The sequence below is a fragment of the Coregonus clupeaformis genome, chromosome 6 (genome assembly GCF_020615455.1).
Source record: "Coregonus clupeaformis isolate EN_2021a chromosome 6, ASM2061545v1, whole genome shotgun sequence".
Classification (NCBI taxonomy): domain Eukaryota; kingdom Metazoa; phylum Chordata; class Actinopteri; order Salmoniformes; family Salmonidae; genus Coregonus; species Coregonus clupeaformis.
Window position 1 is genome coordinate 14,376,701 of NC_059197.1, and position 19,228 is coordinate 14,395,928.

A 19,228-nucleotide genomic window follows, 5' to 3' on the forward strand; every position below is an offset into this window, starting at 1 on the left:
CAATTTAGATCATACAAGGGACAAACCTTACCTTAAATTGAGGAGATCTTTACATTTTTCAGTTAAGTGCCTGCAGCTGCTGTCCATTCAAATTCAAATCCAAATGTTTCAGTTGGGCAGTTAGGTTCCTGCAAGAACCCTCACCAACTAAGGAGGTTCCTCGATGAACCCCACCCACCTCCTATGGTGTTCTTGGAAGAACCTTTTGGGGTCCATTTTCAGTGCCAAGAACCCTAAGGTTCTTCAAAGAACTTTGAGAATATTTGACCCTTGTTGAACCCCTAATTTTTAGAGTGCAGTTTCAATTGGAAGAACCCCTAAAGGATACTCCAGGAACCTTTTCTTTTTAGAGTGTACAGACTTATACACAAAGCCCACAGACCGCAATACCCTGCTACGTGCGGATAGTATGCATATAGCCAGTTATGCAGGGTTAAACGAATTTGTGGCCACCAGTTAGATTTTCACAGCAATGCTAAGAAAATTACAGATAAATTCAAAATGAGAGGCTTCAAAGACAAAACTCTTGATGCTGCAATTATGGAAATATCTCAAAAACCAAGAGAGGAACAGTACCAGTCAAAGGTTTGGACACACCTACTCATTCCAGAGATTCTTCAAAGTAGCCACCCTTTGCCTTGATGACAGCTTTGCACACTATTGCAATTTCTGAGGCTGGTAACTCTAATGAACTTATCCTCTGCAGCAGAGGTAACTCTGGGTCTTCCATTCCTGTGGCGGTCCTCATGAGAGCCAGTTTCATCATAGCACTTGATGGTTTTTGCGACTGCACTTGAAGAAACTTTAAAAGTTCTTGAAATGTTCCGTATTGACTGACCTTCATGTCACAACACAACTGATTGACTCAAACACATTAAGAAGGAAAGAAATTCCATAAATTAACTTTTAAGAAGGCACACCTGTTAATTGAAATGTATTCCAGGTGACTACCTCATGAAGCTGGTTGAGAATGCCAAGAGTGTCCAAAGCTGTCATCAAGGCAAATGGTGGCCATTTGAAGAATCTCCGATATAAAATATATTTTGATTTGTTTAACACTTTTTTGGTTACTACATGATTCCATATGTGTTATTTCATAGTTTTGATGTCTTCACTATTATTCTACAATGTAGAAAATAGTAAAATAAAGAAAAACCCTTGAATGAGTAGGTGTGTCCAAACCTTTGACTGGTACTGTATGTGAAATTAAATTAAACAATAATGTAAGTTGATGCTAATCTTATGCTAATGCTAACAATAGCCTAATATTTTCAATATGTTGTAAACTATGGTATTTTAACAGTTTCAGTCAATTCATTCAAATCAACCTAATAATTATGACACACCCCTCACTATTGTCATTGGTTGCACTAATTGCACTGTTTGTCTACATAACCTGGTTCAAGCATTCATTACATTACCCTGAAGAAGGCAGTGATGCCGCAACATTGGTGTTTTACCCAATACATTACTGGGAGTTAATACATATGGAGTGTGCGACTCTCTTTGTTTTTGTAGTGCGGACAGTAACATTAGTACTCTCTAAAAATATACTTTAATGAAAATGCTTGTATAGTTTTTCATTTTATATTTTTATGTTTATCTCACATAATATAATTTAAAAGTACGCATTAAGGTGTCTTTAATAGAATAAACATATCAAACACGAATGTAGACATTAATAAATACATTTCTATAGCTTATATACTTTGATATGTCATAACCAAAATATTTTTTACACTTGAGGAGGAGTGCCAAGATGGCTGCCCGGTGGCTTCAATACAGTGCCCCCTGTCAGTCATCCAGGGTTTACACATAATTGGTTATGACATATCAAAGCAACATCAATGGTCCCAAAGGGATGTTCTGTCCTACTATCTTGCATCACTCTCACATGTTGGGTTACATATTATTCCACTGAAAACCCTGTCCAGGTAGGTTTCTATTGCACATAACACTGGCTTTTGAGCACCATGTGTGAATCAGTGTACATTGAGATCGCAAGTCTGCACACAATAACATGGATTAGATGTATTAATATTTACATCTGTTGATAAGAAACTTGATACAAAAAATAAGTTAATTGTGATCATGTCAGATCAATCAACCATTGCAGTCCCACTGGGCACAGATGTAAATTTAACATCTATTATAGGTTGGTTCAAAATAATTTCATTGAATTATGTGGAAACAACGTTGATTCAAACAGTGTGTGCCCAGTGGGGTGTTTTTCATAAGGGGATTTCCCTAAGTCAGTCAGCAACCCTCTTTATTCTAGCTATCATGCGATTTACAATAGCCCTGTGAATCAGCAGCATCTGTCCTCTCAATCTCTTGAAGTGAAAGCAGAGGCGCAGAATGCTGATAGTTTGATGACAGTTTTGTCCTTGGAGAACAGGATGCCCCTTCCAATATGTTGCTAGTACTATCCATGTTGCAATCAACTTTATCAGCATCTTCTTCAACCATGTCCTCCAAGTCTACAAAGGAAAGTACAAAGAGGTTATTCAGCCTTAGATTTTAACGTGTCTCTAGCTGTTGTTGTCAGATTACTCTTTGTCAACAACCACACAGACTCATAATAGCTGAAGAAATGTAGAGGAAGTCTCTACCAGACTTTTACTACTCACACTTCAGCACCGTCTTGTACACCTGTGTGTAGCCTCGCTCTGGGTTCTTGCTCAGGTCCTTGTAGTAGTAAAAGCGTAGCTCCTTTGGGTACTGAGAGTAAGGCAGGTTCAGGACCAGGGGAATGATCCGGTTGGACATGGGCCCCTCAGACAGCACCTGGTGCATCATGTACTGGCACCAGTCATCCAGCAAGAAGTTGGGGGTGATGAGAAGGGCCCAGCAATGGCTGCTCTGCACAGCCTGGCATAGCTCAGTGGGGATGGCACCCCCCACGTTGGCGTCACGTTGCCGCAGGAAACAGCGCAGGCCACATGGCGGGTTCTCCAGGTAAGAGGCCAGACGGATGGCTTCTTCAATGTCCACAGGGCTATGGCACACACACACGTCGTAGGTCTGGCTCCAACGAATCGTGGAGCTCAGAAAAGGTGGTGGTGGGTTAGGAGTGGAGGTGGTAGCCAATGATAAGGCACCATCGACAGAAGGGGATGGGGTCCTGACCGGTACATGTGGAGACGGGCTGCTCTGTGGAGACTCTCTTTTAGGTTTCACTAAGAGTCGACGGAACCAACCTGAAACAAGATAATTAAACATGGGTCCTTTCCAGTGGTGTAAAGTACTTAAATTAGAAATACATTTAAGTACTACTTAAGTAGTTATTTTGGGTATCTGTACTTTACTTTACTATTTATATTTTTGACAACTTTTACTTTTACTTCACTACATTCCTGAAGAAAAGAATGTAGTTTTTACTCCATACATTTTCCCTGACACCCAAAAGTACTGGTTACATTTTGAATGCTTAGCAGGACAGGAAAAGTATCAAATTCACACACTTATCAAGAGAACATCCCTGGTCATCCCTACTGCCTCTGATCTGGCCGACTCACTAAACACACATGCTTCATTTGTAAATGATGTCTGAGTGTGCCCCTGGCTATCCAAAATAAATAAAAAACAAGAAAATGGTGCCATCTGGTTTGAGAAATTTGAAATGATTTATACATTTACTTTTTATACTTAAGTATATTTAAAACCAATACTTTTACTCAAGTAGTATTTTACTATTAAGATATCTTTACTTTTACTCAAGTATGACAATTGGGTACTGGTCCTTTCACATCATAACTGTTTACCAAAACAGGCAAGTTTGATATTGTATAAATATCACATTTGTGAATAGATTTTCTTGTTGTCAAGTTGATCAACTATATACAGTAAATGTGGTTTAGGAAAAAAGTATTTCAACTTACCATACATGCTCTTGACATCATACCTCCAGACTATTGCAATTTTGTACCTCCAATAAGAAAAAATGTACCCTAATATCCTTCACATTTGATTGATTTCTTTCTTTTAATAGATGTGCTGTTCTGTATACACAGTAAGCACTTAACAGAGAGTTGATCACATAAAACATGTACGCTCATGAATGAAGTATAAAATAAAAGTTAAATACAGTATATAACTACAAAAAATGTACTATAATTGCAAATATAACACACCAAAAGTTTCCCTGATACTCTCAACAGAAAAAGAGGAAGCTGAATCTGTAGCAGCTGCCGCTCACTGTTTGTCTAAATGTCTTGATTCCCACAAGGCACAATTTCTCTCATAAAATTGTAATGTAGATCTGTTTTTTTTATCCATAGTGCAGGACAGGAGAGGTCTAGCCTATTCCTCCACAGACTAAAAAGTTTCCTTGCGTAGGCTACTTGGTTGTCCAGCCTCGAGCCTAGAATTGCAGATTCATTATTCTTGTCTGGGTTAGAATCAAATCATGTAGTAGGAAATCAAATATTTTAGCGAACTATGTACGCAACAGGAAGGAAGTCATGCAGACGCAGTAACCCTTTTTAAGACTTTGTGGATGTGGTAATTATTGTTGTCTGGGCTAGAATAAAATAATGTAGTAGGCAATCAAATATTTTAGCGAACTACGAACACTACAGGAAGAAAGTCATGCAGGAATCCTGTTCATGACTTTGTGGCTGTGGTAACTATTGACGACTACCATTTTTGGCTCGCTGACAAACAAGCGAAAGTACTTGAACTGCGTATGCGCATATCAGAGAAATCCACGCAGAAATGGCACGTAAATCACAGAAAATACAGTAGATGTTGTGGTGGCAGCTGCAGAGAAGTATTTGGGTATACGAGATTTGACTTCAGAAGAGTTACAGGGTGTGTTGAGTGGTGGTGACCGGTCCTAAAATAATCTGTAGCCTGTTCCTTGCGTAGGCTAACGTTACTTGGTTGGCCATCCTCAAACCTGGAACTGCAGATTCATTATTCTTGTCTGGGTTAGAATCAAATCATGTAGTAGTAAATCAAATATTTTTGAGAACTATGTACGCAACAGGAAGGAAGTCATGCAGTAACCCTTTTAGCCACAACTTCCTAAGAAAAGCTGTGGCCCTACTTGTGATGTACAGCTTTTTAATGTTCTGTCATGCATGTACTGTAGGCTACTGTATTTATTTCTCAAAATTTTAACACAAGCCATATTGATAGTAGCCTATTATGTTATTTGTATCTGAAGGAAATACTGTGCTGTTGTCTACCCAATACCATCAGCTTTATCAGACATATTCTCAAAATTGTGAATACAGACCAAAACGTACAGAACCAGTCAAAAGTTTGGACACACCTACTCATTCAAAGGTTTTTCTTTATTTTTACACTTTCCTACATTGTAGAATTATAGTGAAGACATCAAAACTATTAAATAACATGGAATCATGTAGTAACCAAAAAAGTTAAACAAATCAATATATATTTTATATTTGAGATTCTTCAAATAGCCACCCTTTGCCTTGATGACAGCTTTGCACACTCTTGGCATTCTCTCAACCAGCTTCACCTGGAATGCTTTTCCAACAGTCTTGAAGGAGTTCCCACATATGCTGAGCACTTGTTGGCTGCTTTTCCTTCACTCTGCCGTCCGACTCATCCCAAACCATCTCAATTGGGTTGAGGTCGGGGGATTGTGGAGGCCAGGTCATCTGATGCAGCACTACATTACTCTCCTTCTTGGTAAAATAGCCCTTACACAGCCTGGAGATGTGTTGGGTCATTGTCCTGTTGAAAAACAAATTATAGTCCCACTAAGCCCAAACCAGATGGGATGGCATATCGCTGCTGAATGCTGTGGCAGCCATGCTGGTTAAGTGTGCCTTGAATTCTAAATAATTCACAGACAGTGTCACCAGCAAAGCCCCCCCACACCATAACACCTCCTCCTCCATGCTTTACGGTGGGAACTACAATTGCGGAGATCATCCGTTCACGCACACCGCGTCTCACAAAGACACAGCGGTTGGAACCAAAAATCTCACATTTGGACTCCAGACCAAAGGACACATTTCCACCGGTCTAATGTCCATTGCTTGTGTTTCTTGGCCCAAGCATGTCTCTTCTTCTTATTGGTGTCCTTTAGTAGTGGTTTCTTTGCAGCAATTCGACCATGAAGGCCTGATTCACACAGTCCCCTCTGAAAAGTTGATGTTGAGATGTGTCTGTGACTTGAACTCGGTGAAGCATTTATTTGGGCTGCAATTTCTGAGGCCGGTAACTCTAATGAACTTGTCTTCTGCAGCAATAGTAACTCTGTGGCGGTACTCATGAGAGCCAATTTCATCATAGCGCTTGATGGGTTTTGTGACTGCACTTGAAGAAACTTTCAAAGTTCTTGATATTTCCCATATGACTGTCCTTCATGTCTTAAAGTAATGATGGACTGTGGTTTCTCTGATTATTTGAGCTGTTCTTGCCATAATATGGAGTTGGTCTTTTACCAAATAGGGCTATCTTCTGTATACCCCCGCTACCTTGTCACAACACAACTGATTGGCTCAAACGCATTAAGAAGGAAAGAAATTCCACAAATTAACTTTTAACAAGGCACACCTGTTAATTGATATGCGTTCCAGGTGACTACCTCATGAAGCTGGTTGAGAGAATGCCAAGAGTGTGCAAAGCTGTCATCAAGGCAAAGGGTGGCTATTTGAAGAATCTCAAATATAACATATATTTTGATTTGTTTAACACTTTTTTGGTTACTACATGATTCCATATGTGTTATTTCATAGTAGAAAATAGTAAAAATAAAGAAAAACCCTGGAATGAGTAGGTGTGTCCAAACTTTTGACTGGTAGTGTACATTTACCAACTTCATTAAACATGCTCAATCCTTTTATATATAGTGCTTGTATTTAATTATATATTTGTATTTAATTGTAGGCAATCCAATCCCTACTTATATACTGACCCTATACTGACCCATCCCTACTTATATACTTATCCAACAGTATTTTACACTTATCCAACAGTATTCTATACTGATCCAACGGTATTCACCTGTAAGTGTAGAGAAACCAATCCCTATTTATATTTTGAACCAACAGTATTTATACTGATCCAACATTATTTTCAACTGATTGTAGGAAAACCAATCCCTACTATTAGATACACCCCTGTGCTCCCATTGATCAATGTTAACCGGCGAGATTCATTATTATAGGAAAATAACAAATTGAACCCCAAAATTTCGTAGATGAGGAGGACAAGAGATCTTCCACCATTAAGGCTTGGCTGGAAAACAGACAGTCCCTCACAGAGATTTTTAAATAAGGTCTCTTACCTTTTTTAATTGTGGCCAGAGGGATGTCTGGGTCCAAGCCGATCGAAACGGATCAGAAAGTCAAGTCGTTCTCATCCGGGTCACGGCAACAAATGTTGTGGAAAATTAGATCAAACGATTAAGGCAGAGACTATTTAATTGTATAATAGAACAATCTTTAATACAAGCAGCTGCAGGGGAGATCTACCTCAGATTTCACAGGGAATGGTTACATGTCTCTTATATAGTGGGAGGTGATAATACAATCATATTGTTTATACAACAGTTATTTTATACAAGCAACAGTTCCGGAACACAATAGCCTTGTGCTAGGGTGCAGACATACCAGGAGTCTATGAAAGGCACAACATCACAGTCTAACACAGAACATATCCCTTGAGAAGTTACAACAGCTCACCCCAAATTCTGCCACCAGAGTTGGAAGTGTGTTTATACATTTTTTAGTTGTAGTTTTTTAGTTGTTTTTCCTTTTCCACGTTTTGTATCACAAGGTATAATGGATTTAAATTATAGTCCCGTTTGGGGCGGTAATGCCACATATTGGATGTCAACCGCCGTTAAACTCCAAAGAAGAAGAAGACGAAAAAGAATCCGAAATCCCCGGAAGAAAACGTCATTTCCTGGTCTTGCAACTGACGTGTCTAAAACAGTTTTAGTGGAGGTAGCTAGACTTGGGAGGAAATGTTTCATCAGATAGTGTATATCTGATTAGATTTCCTTCTGGAGGTGGAAGGCACTTAAAAGACAACTTATTTATTGCGGGGGTTTTCCGTTTAACGTTGTTAGTGTTTGTTTTCTTTACATTTGTATATTATCTCATGTACGTGGTGTCAAGATGCTGGATTTCTTCACCATCTTTAGTAAGGGGGGCATAGTGTTGTGGTGTTTTCAGGGAACCGGTGTTACTGAATCCTTCACCGGGCCTGTCAACGCGCTGATCCGCTCCGTGATCCTTCAGGTGAGAAACGCTTGAAAATCAAGTGACAACTGTCATGATTCCGTGCCGGCTAGTTATGTGTATGGTCTGTTTTTCAGCATGCGCCAGAGCGTCGCCACTTCATCAACAAGTTGGTTGGCTAATTTAGCTAGGTAGCTTTCGTAGATACACATATCATGTAAATTATTTTTTGTCTAAACTAAATAGGATTTATGTTTTGGTTAAACTAGCGCACTAGCTAACTAGTATATGGTTGCGTAATACAGACATGGGGAACTGGGGGTTACACGCGCACAGGTTGTTATTTTGCCAGCCACATCACACTATCACAGCATAGTGGGATTATTAGAAAATGCAAATCTATTACCACGTAACTAGCTAGATATCAAGTATTTATACTGAACAAAAATATAAACGCAACAATTTCAAAGATTTTACTGAGTTAAAGTTCATATAAGGAAATCAGTCAATTGAAATAAATTCATTAGGCCCTAATCTATGGATTTCACATGACTGGGAATACAGATACCTTAAAAAATAAAAAGGTAAGGGCGTGGTCTGGATCAGAAAACAGTCAGTATCGGGTGCCGACCATTTGCCTCATGCAGCACGACACATCTCCTTCGCATAGAGTTGATCAGGCTGTTGATTGTGGCCTGTGGAATGTTGGCCCAATCCTCTTCAATGGCTATGCGAGGTTGCTGGATATTGGCGGGAATTGGAACATGCTGTCATACACGTCAATTCAGAGCATCCCAAACATGCTCAATGGGTGACATGTTTGGTGAGTGTGCAGGCCATGGGAGAACGGACATTTTCAGCTTCCAGAAATTGTGTACAGATCCTTGCGACGTGGGGCCATGCATGATCATACTGAAACATGAGGTAATGGCGGCGGATGAATAGCCTCCCGAGTGGCGCAGTGGTCTAAGGCACAGCATCGCAGTGCTAGCTGTGCCACTAGAGATCCTGGTTCGAATCCAGGCTCTGTCGTAGCAGGCCGCGACCGGGAGACCCATGGGGCGGCGCACAATTGGCCCAGGGTAGGGGAGGGAATGGCCGGCAGGGATGTAGCTCAGTTGGTAGAGCATGGCATTTGCAACGCCAGGGTTGTGGGTTCGATTCCAGTATGAAAAAATAAAATAATGTATGCACTCACTAACTGTAAGTCGCTCTGGATAAGAGCGTCTGCTAAATGACTTAAATGTAAATAGGCCTCAGAATCTCGTCACGGTATCTCTGTGCATTCAAATTGCCATTGATAAAATGCAATTGTGTTCGTTGTCCGTAGCTTATTCCTGCCCATACCATAACTCACCGCCACCATAGGGCACTTTGTTCACAACGTTGACATCAGCAAACCGGTCGCCCACACGACGCCATACACGTGGTCTGCGGTTGTGAGGCCGGTTGGACGTACAGAGACAAATTCTCTAAAACGACGGAGGTGACTTATGGTAGAGAAATGAATATTCAGTTCTCTGGCAACAGCTCTGGTGGACATTCCTGCAGTTAGCATGCCAATTGCATGCTCCTTCAAAACTTGAAACATCTGTGGCATTGTGTTGTGTGACACAACTGCACATTTAAGTGGCCTTTTATTGTCCCCAGCACAAGGTGCACCTGTGTAACGATCAAACTGTTTAATCAGCTTGTTGATATGCAAACCTGTCAGGTGGATGGATTGTCTTAGTAAAGGAGAAATGCTCACTAACAGGGATAAAGACATTTTTGGCAAACATTTGAGAGAAATAAGCTTTTTGTGTGTATGGAGCATTTATGGGATCTTTTATTTCAGCTCATGAAACATGGAACCAACACTTTACAAGTTGCGTTTATATTTTTGTTCAGTGTAGAACATATGTTCAAGAGAAATGTTTTAATTTCAGTGATGAAACCTCTGATCTGTGTTACAGTATTGAGTAGCCTAATATTAATGCTTCTCTGATTTTGTTTCAGGAACGCAGTGGCAACAATTCCTATACTCATGACGCCATGAGTCTTAAGTACAAACTCGATAATGAGTTTGAGCTGGTTTTTGTGGTAAGTTTCACATAGAACTACAGTGCATTATAACATTTACTATTTCCTGAAGGAAAATACCATACTAACATACAGCAGTCTTTGCTTCTCATGCAGTCTATGGACTCCAAACTGACCATGTTTCTCTTTTTTTTTTTTGTACAGGTAGGTTTTCAAAAAATCCTGACGCTGACGTATGTTGACAAGTTCATAGATGACGTACAGCTCCACTTCAGGGATCGCTATAAGAATGAGCTGGAGCAAAAGGGGGCCCTTGCACTGTTGAACAGCCATTTTGCGTTTGAGGATGACTTCAAACTGCTTCTTCGGTAAGCAGTGTCACATCTTAGGGCGGATACTGCAAACAGAGCTGAAATAATGATGCATAAAGAGATAAAGATTTGACAGTCAAACTAATATGCTGAATCTCGCACAGAACCAGCTGTTGAGTTGTCAACCCACAGGTCTACAAGGACTTGTAGGCTACTTGTACAAAATATAATTTCACTATACTTCAAGTCAAATGCTAAGTGCTTTGTCTCAAATGTTACTGTCCTGTTGTGCTCTAGTGAGGCGGAGGAGAGCAGCAAAGCTCGAGGTCCCACCTCCATGAGGAGCTTCAATGCTTCCCTGAAATCCCAGAAAACTGTGAAGTCCATGATTGAGACAAAGGGAGGGGATAAGGGCAAGGAACAGGGTGGCAAGAAGAATAAGAATGCCAAAAAAGAGGGTAAGGATTTGACGTGATTATTATGGAGGTGTTGTTGGAATACAAGCACTGTGGCATGGTTCTTCCTTAATTTCTGTTTAAAACCGGTCCCACATTTTTTTATTCATGTTTTAATTTCATGGGGACAAGTGGAGGCTGCTGAGGGGAGGACGGCTCATAATAATGGCTGGAACGGAATGGCATCAAACACATAGAAACCATGTGTTTGATCTATTTGATACCATTCCGCTCCAGCCATTAGCACGAGCCCGTTCTCCCCAATTAAGGTGCCACCAACCTCCTGTGATGGGGACATTGATAATGTTTTGTGTGGCTGGGGTTAGTTTCTGATATTTTTCCCCCTAGCTCCTGCTGCTGAGCCTATGAAAGGGGAAAAAGCCAAGGCTCCGGCCAGTGTGCAGAAGACAGTGGAGAATGATAACCAGGGCATGACTCAGGAGGAGATCATTCAGAAGAAGAGAGAGGAGTTTATCCGCAAGCGCATGGGGGCACCTGTGGAGAAGCCCAGGTGAGTTGGAGGGAGGAATGGAATACAATGTGGTTAAAGTTCTAATTCGGAATGTTGCTGACAGTTGTTTCCATACTGAAAGTCACATTGTCTTTTGCCTTCCAGTAAGTCCCCCAAGCCTGCAAAGGAGAAACCCAAGGGGAAAGAGAAGCGGGTGTGGACCTTGGGTGGGTGCAGCACCAAGGAACTGGACTACAGCCAGAGCAATGGCAACGGAGCCCATGCTGCTGGGGATCAAGGCCTGGACGCTCAAGCTGACCCGGTATGGGCCTGTTTGGTTTGAGAGCAGGCGAGCTAATGTAGCCTGGTTGTACATTATGTGCAGTGAAATAATGGTGAGCACAGCGGTCAGTCTGGTTTAACCAGACTAGAGCTAATAGCCTTCAGGGATGTGGTGTAGAAGTGCTTAGTTTATAGGAATTGCACATCTTAATAAAGCCTTGTCTTGTTGTCCAGGGGCTGCAGCTGAGCTCGATGAAGGGTGACTTGCTCGCCGTGGATTACGAGTCCAGCGAGGGAGATGAGGAGATGGAGGTGGAGGAGGAAGATGTGGTGAAGAGGGTGGTAGTTGCTGACACTAGCAAGAAAATGTGAGACCCTTAGATTATTTCATGTGTCAGATAATAGGAAGCATGGCTGATGAATGGAAGATGATATGAATGTGATGTTGTGCCCTATTGCTCCTGTCTCTGTGTCCTTTTAACATTTTCCTCAGCCCCAAAAAGGGTGCTTTTGGGGGGATGTTTGGGATGCTCAAGGGCCTGGTGGGTTCCAAGAGTCTGAGCCAGGAGGACATGGAGCCAGTGCTGGACAAGATGAGGGATCACCTCATCGGTATGGACTCCTCTGTTCCCCCACTACACTATCAGTTCCTTAACACATACACTCCCCTTCGTATTTATTTGAACAGTGAAGATAAAACTTGTATTTGTCTCTATACTCCAGCATTTTGGATTATAGGTCCTATATTCCTAGCATGCAATGACTACATCAAGCTTGTGACTCTACAAACTTGTTGGAAATATTTGGTTGTTTCAGATTATGTTGTGCCCAATAGAAATGAATGGTAAACAATGTATTGTGTCATTTTGGAGATAAGAATAGCATATGTTCCTGAACACTTCTACATTAATGTGGATGCTACCATGATTACGGATAATCCTGAATTAATTGAGAATAATGAGTGAGAAAGTTAGAGGCACAAATATCATACCCCCCCAAATGTTAACCTCCCTTGTTATTGGAAATGCTGAGTGGTTAGTATTTTATTTTACCTTTATTTAACTAGGCAAGTCAGTTAAGAACATTCTTATTTACAATGACGGCCTACACCGGCCAAACCCGGACGACGCTGGGCCAATTGTGCGCCGCCCTATGGGACTCCCAATCACGGGCAGTTGTGATACAGCTTGGAATCGAACTAGGGGGTCTGTAGTGACGCCTCAAGCACTGAGATGCAGTGCCTTACACCGCTGCGCCACTCGGGAGCCCAATGCCTTGGGGTTATGATCTTTGTGCCTCTAACTTTCTCACTCATTATTCATTCATGATTATCCGTAATCCTGGTAGCATCCACATGTACTTCAAATGGGGGTACTAGATACATAGTGCTTTCATTTCTAAACAGTGAAACGGATACGTATGAAAATCCCCTCAAATAAAAGGTGACATTTTGTACTGTCGCCTTATATGAAACATTTGATCTCAAATCCAAAATGCTGGAGTATAGAGCCAAAAGTTTACATAACTATTTGACCTAGATTTGTACATGTCCTAGTTTACCTGAGACAAAATCTTCACAGTCTACTTGTATTCATAGAATTTTCTCTCATCAATTTATTTGCAGCTAAGAATGTAGCAGCCGAAATTGCCTCTCAACTCTGTGACTCTGTAGCCAAGAAACTGGAGGGCAAAGTCATGGGCACCTTCACCAGTGAGTACAACTGTATTCCACATAGCCACTCTGAATAGAATTAGTCCACAATAGAATGAGTTCACCTGTGGAGAGATTTAACTGAACTAGATAGACTTCACTCCCCCAAAGAGATGTGAAGATGCTGCACAACAGTTCAGAGTACTCCTCTTGCTCTGATAAAGCCCCCCTCTCTCTCCCACTCTCTTTCTAGCTGTGGCCTCAACTGTAAAGGGGGCCCTGCAGGATTCCCTGGTCCAGATCCTGCAGCCCAAGCGGCGTATGGACATCCTGAGAGACGTCCTGGATGCTCGTACCCAGCGCAGGCCCTTCGTCATTACCTTCTGTGGGGTCAACGGGGTCGGCAAGTCCACCAACCTGGCCAAGGTGAGATCCACCAGTGTGTATTTTTTTTTATCTGTCATATTGAAAACATTGGTATTGCTGGGGATTTCAAACCTGGGTTGTATCCATTTAACCAAACCAGGTCCTGGTAGGACCTTTCCAGGCTGTACCCAGACCTACATAAATAGGCCACCGATAACCTAGGAAGCCCCCATTGACCACAGAAATACCAGCAGGGAAATTATATTTTTATTTGCTGAAACCCTCCATCCTCTGTCTGTGTGCAGATCTCCTTCTGGCTGATCGAGAACGGTATCACTGTGCTGATAGCAGCCTGTGACACGTTCCGTGCGGGGGCCGTAGAGCAGCTGCGTACCCACCAGCGCCGCCTTAACTCCCTGCACCCCCCTCAGGACCACGGGGGACGGCCCGTAGTGCAGCTTTATGAGAAGGGCTACGGGAAGGACGCCGCTGGCATTGCCATGGAGGCTATCGCCTATGGTAACCATACCATGCCCCAGCTTGCCATTCATAGACTAGATCATCCTAGCCACATAGCATGCCATAGCTCTGAAGTCTGTCCTCAAATAAATGTATGGTGATTACATAGGAGGGGTTCACGAATGCTTCTTAGTGTCTCACATATAAACTGAGTATACCGACCAAGTCAGATCTCCATTCAACCAAGTGAAGAAATCCTCCCTTGTCTCTCTGTCCAGCCCGTAACCAGGCCTTTGATGTGGTGCTGGTGGACACTGCTGGGCGGATGCAGGACAACACCCCCCTGATGACGGCCCTGGCCAAGCTGATAGCTGTCAACATGCCTGACCTGGTGCTGTTCGTGGGAGAGGCTCTAGTGGGCAACGAGGCTGTGGACCAGCTGGTGAGAGTCCTTATACAACTTCATAAAACATCCTACTGTTTAATCTGCCTCTGAAACTCAGATCCCTAGAAGGTAATCTGACCAATTGTTAAATAATTCCACATGCGTTTCAGATACTCTTGAGTTTATTCTGGATTATACTATAGCTTCAGTGTTTTTTCTGGATCAAAAAGGGGCCCCCATCTTGGCGGTGTCGAGACAATTTTGACTTTAAGCTAATTTCCTGTGATTCTACATATTCTGTCATGGAGCTGAGAGAATTTAGCAATTTTAAAACAATTTTTTTGCAATTCTATGCAGTTTGCCATGGCTAATGCTGTGTTCTTTTGCTAAAACAATAACAAAATGAATACTGCTAAATTCATTGTTTTTGGAATTGTCAATTCTCCGTGACTGTCTAGCTCTTATTTTGGTTACTCTTACTTCTCAAAGATTATATTATTTAAAAAATATATAGGTCCATTATCTTTTGTACACACTATCTGTTTTTGTCATTTAAGTTTACACTGAATGCGTTTGTCCATCACAAAAATATTTTTATTACACTGTTTGGAGTTAAGCGACCCGAAAAAATGCTTAGGCGGCCCGCGCAAGGATTATAATGGCAGAAGAATCCCTGAGCTTTATCTGTATTAATTTGAAATGGGCTATGCTATCAGATTATACAGTGCATTTGGAAAATATTCAGACCCCTTCCCTTTTTCCACAAAGCAGGCTTTTAGAAATGTTTGCAAATTAATAAAAAATAATAGAAAAATACCTTAATTACATAAGTATTCAGACACTTTGCTATGAGACTCAAAATTGAGCTCGGGTGCATCCTGTTTCCATTGATCATCCTTGAGATGTTTCTACAACTTGATTGGAGTCCACCTGTGGTAAATTCATGATTTGGAAAGGCACACACCTGTCTATATAAGGTCCCACAGTTGACAGTGAAAAAACCAAGACATGAGGTCGAAGGAATTGTCCGTAGAGCTCCGAGACAGGATTGTGCCGAGGCACAGATCTGGGGAAGGCTACCAAAAAATGTCTGCAGCATTGAAGGTCCCCAAGAACAGTGGCCTCCATCATTCTTAAATGGAAGTTTGAAACCACCAAGACTCTTCCTAGAGCTGGCTGCCTGGCCAAATTGAGCAATCTGGGGAGAAGGGCCTTGGTCAGGGAGGTGACCAAGAATCCGATGGTTACTCGGACAGAGCTCCAGGGTTCCTCTGTTGAGATGGGAGAACCTTCCAGAAGGACAACCATCTTTGCAGCCCTCCACCAATCAGGCCTTTATGGTAGAGTGGCCAGCCGGAAGCCACTCCTCAGTAAAAGGCACATGACAGCCCCCTTGGAGTTTGCCAAAAGGCACCTAAAGAACTCTGACCATGAGAAACAAGATTCTCTGGTATGATGAAACCAAGATTGAACTCTTTGGCCTGAATTCCAAGCATCACGTCTGGAGGAAACCTGGCATCCCTACGGTGAAGCATGGTGGTGGCAGCATCAGGCTGTGGGGATGTTTTTCAGCGGCAGGGACTGGGAGACTAGTCAGGATCGAGGGAAAGATGAACGAGGGAAAGATGAACGGAGCAAAGTGCAGAGAGGTCCTTGATGAAAACCTGCTCAGGACCTCAGACTGGGGCGATAGGTTCACCTTCCAACAGGACAAAGACCCCCTAAGCACACAGCCAAGACGACGCAGGAGTGAATGTCCTTGAGTGGCCCAGCCAGAGGCCGGACTTGAACCCGATCTAACATCTCTGGAGAGACCTGAAAATAGCTGTGTAGTGAAGCTCCCCATCCAACCTGACAGAGCTTGAGGATCTGCAGAGAAGCATAGGAGAAACTCCCCAAATACAGGTGTGCCAAGTTTGTAGCGTCATACCCAAGAAGACTCGAGGCTGTAATCGCTGCCAAAGGTGCTTCTACAAAGTACTGAGTAAAGGGTCTGAATACTTATGTAAATGTAATATTTCCGTTTTTATAAATTTGCAAAAAAATCTAGCCCTGTTTTTGCTTTGTCATTATAGGGTATTGTGTGTAGATTAAGGGGAAAAAAACTTTAATCCATTTTAGAATAAGTCTGTAACATAACAAAATGTGGAAAAAGTCAAGGGGTCTGAACACTTTCCGAATGCAGTGTAAATGGTATATTTTCAGTAATGTCATGCAGAGGGCATATTTTACATTTAAATCATTTAGAAGACACTCTTATCCAGTGCAATTTACAGGAGAAATTAGGGTTAAGTACCTTGCTCAAGGGCACATCAACAGATTTTTCACCTATTCGGCTCAGGGATTAGAACCAGCAACATTTCGGTTACTGGCCCAGTCCGCTTAACTGCTAGGCTACCTGCCATTTAACCCAAACATTTGCATAGCTGTCTCATGTTGGACTCCACACTGTATAACGAGTGTGATACTTTACTTTCAGGTGAAATTTAACCAGGCGCTGGCTGATCATTCCATGTCTGATAAACCTCGTCTCATCGATGGGATTGTTCTCACCAAGTTTGACACCATTGATGACAAGGTTTGTATGTCATTTAAATACAGACACTTCAGAACAATCTTTCTTATTTTTTTATATTTTTGGGGGACTTTTCCATGTAGTGAATCTGTTATTCAATGTGTTTGTATGGGCTAATAGCAGTAAGGCCCAACATTTATTTTTCATCAAATATTATTTATTTTATACTTCAAGGGCTGTTAAAATTCTAAATCAAATAGCTAAATTTAGCTTTGGTATGACCTTAATAAAATAATTACATATAGCTTAGTAGAACCCCCTCCCCCTGGCTTAGACTCTTAAGGGTTAACAGAAGGTGCTGTAAATAAAATGTAAACAATGGTTTATTGACAGGAAGTCAAAGCTTTTTAAATGTTGTTTATGACGTCCTTATCGGAATGTGTCAGAACATAAGTCTGCGTAGTTTGTGATTGCAAAGCTGACATCACTCCTCCCCTCAGGTTGGCGCTGCCATCTCAATGACCTACATCACAGGCCAGCCCATTGTGTTTGTGGGCACGGGGCAGACCTACAATGACCTGCGGAGCCTCAACGCCCGTGCTGTTGTGGGCGCCCTCATGAAGGCCTGAGTGGCTGCTGCCTGCATCTGTGTCCACCACCATCGTGACAAAGCCAACCAAACACCGCGCTTTAAAATGTCCGGTCCTGCGGCTCACATCCTAACCATGATCCTTCACATAGCGCAAAACTCACAAGCACACAGGCTTCCTCCCATCTCCATCCGGGAAAGGGGTGGGTGTTGACTTTTAAGCAAGATTTGGAAAGAGAAATTGCGCTAAGAGTCTCTTGCATCATCTGTAAACTGATGTTCCAAATTCAAAAGTACCTCAATTGTTTTTGTCCTCACTCACAGGTTACTCAGATTGTCAAATTCACTTCCTGGCATTTGGTGTCTGTTTTCCCCCTTCACTTAAACAAGGAAATGTCAGGTATGAAGGCTTGCTGGATGCGACACGTTTCAGCAGCCGCCCCGTCCCCGAGGAAAGCTTAGTGACCATAGTGCCTATCCTATCCCATCCCCCTCTAGTCTCCCTGAAGCATCACCACTGCACGGGTTACTGTCTGCTGATATCTGAAACTTCATCAACAAGACTACACTACACCCAGTAACTATCTTCTCTGTTTCTCTCGCTCTCTGGATGGACTGATAGTTCATCCAGATAACTTTAGTTGTGACATTTTGGGGGGTTAAAAGTCCTCCAGAGGCTTCAGGGGTCTACACCTTAGTCTCTGGACAACTGGAGCACTAGGAGGCCTCATGTAGCTTTTCTTTAGGACTTCCCCTTTGTCATTTTGAAAACAAAAATACAAGTCTTACATTTTTCCAGTCCCTTTAATTTTCAGTATTGCAATGAGAATCAAGAGTTACATAGATTTGTCATTTATGAGAATGTAAACATTTCTAAAATAAAGCTGCTATGATAGCATGTAACAACTTACGGTTTTGTTATGTAACCTATAGTCTTAAATTTTCCAATTCCAACCTTGGAACATAAATGCTGATAGTGTGGTCTGGATAACAATGGCAAACTGCCAAAATGTAATCTCTTGGCAACATGGAAAAGTATTGCAACAGGAAGTCAGGTGGTGATTTTTTTATTTTTAAATAGCACTTATAAATACCTACACAGATTTCACAAAACATGCAGTATTAAAAATACAAAAGGCTTATAAAGAACAAACTGGGTGGTTCGAGCCATGAATGCTGACAATGTTTATTTTTACTGCTCTAATTATGTTTGAAACTAGCTTCTAATAGCAATAAGGCACCTCTGGGGTTTGGTGTATATGGCCAATATACCACGGCTAATTAGAACAGCTCTTAGCCGTGGTATATTGGCCATATACCACACCCCCTCGTGTCTTATTGTGTAAGTATACTTTTTTTTTGTTGCACAGGTGTGGCCAAGTGATTGTTACTTTACAAAGATGTCACTGCTTAACTTGCAGACACATGTAACCATCCTTAACTGTATCAAGTATTGCTTCAGATTGAACTTGTTGCTTTCAAGTTAGCATTGGGAATCCTGTCACACTGGCTTGCACTATTTACAGACTACATGGTTAGAGGAGGAGCATTGTTGATCCTAAAGGGGGGAGGAT

At 41.9% G+C, this 19,228-nt stretch overlaps 2 protein-coding genes across 2 annotated transcripts; one reads left to right on the forward strand and one right to left on the reverse strand.

The window, feature by feature from the left end:
• Nucleotides 1-1,632: 1,632 nt before the first annotated feature.
• LOC121568346 (toll/interleukin-1 receptor domain-containing adapter protein) lies at nucleotides 1,633-4,618 on the reverse strand. The gene is made up of 3 exons (XM_041878899.1): nucleotides 3,882-4,618; nucleotides 2,631-3,200; nucleotides 1,633-2,480 (listed from the first exon to the last, which is right to left on the reverse strand). The coding sequence occupies exons 1-3, from the start codon at nucleotides 3,886-3,888 to the stop codon at nucleotides 2,275-2,277; spliced, it is 783 nt and encodes a 260-aa protein (XP_041734833.1). The 5' UTR covers nucleotides 3,889-4,618; the 3' UTR covers nucleotides 1,633-2,274.
• A 3,260-nt stretch (nucleotides 4,619-7,878) lies between these two features.
• Nucleotides 7,879-18,564, forward strand: LOC121567768 (signal recognition particle receptor subunit alpha). The gene is made up of 14 exons (XM_041878029.2): nucleotides 7,879-8,228; nucleotides 10,167-10,250; nucleotides 10,395-10,558; nucleotides 10,799-10,959; nucleotides 11,305-11,467; nucleotides 11,573-11,729; nucleotides 11,924-12,057; nucleotides 12,183-12,301; nucleotides 13,314-13,400; nucleotides 13,594-13,766; nucleotides 14,012-14,225; nucleotides 14,444-14,607; nucleotides 17,030-17,128; nucleotides 17,566-18,564. The coding sequence occupies exons 1-14, from the start codon at nucleotides 8,106-8,108 to the stop codon at nucleotides 17,692-17,694; spliced, it is 1,971 nt and encodes a 656-aa protein (XP_041733963.1). The 5' UTR covers nucleotides 7,879-8,105; the 3' UTR covers nucleotides 17,695-18,564.
• Nucleotides 18,565-19,228: the final 664 nt, after the last annotated feature.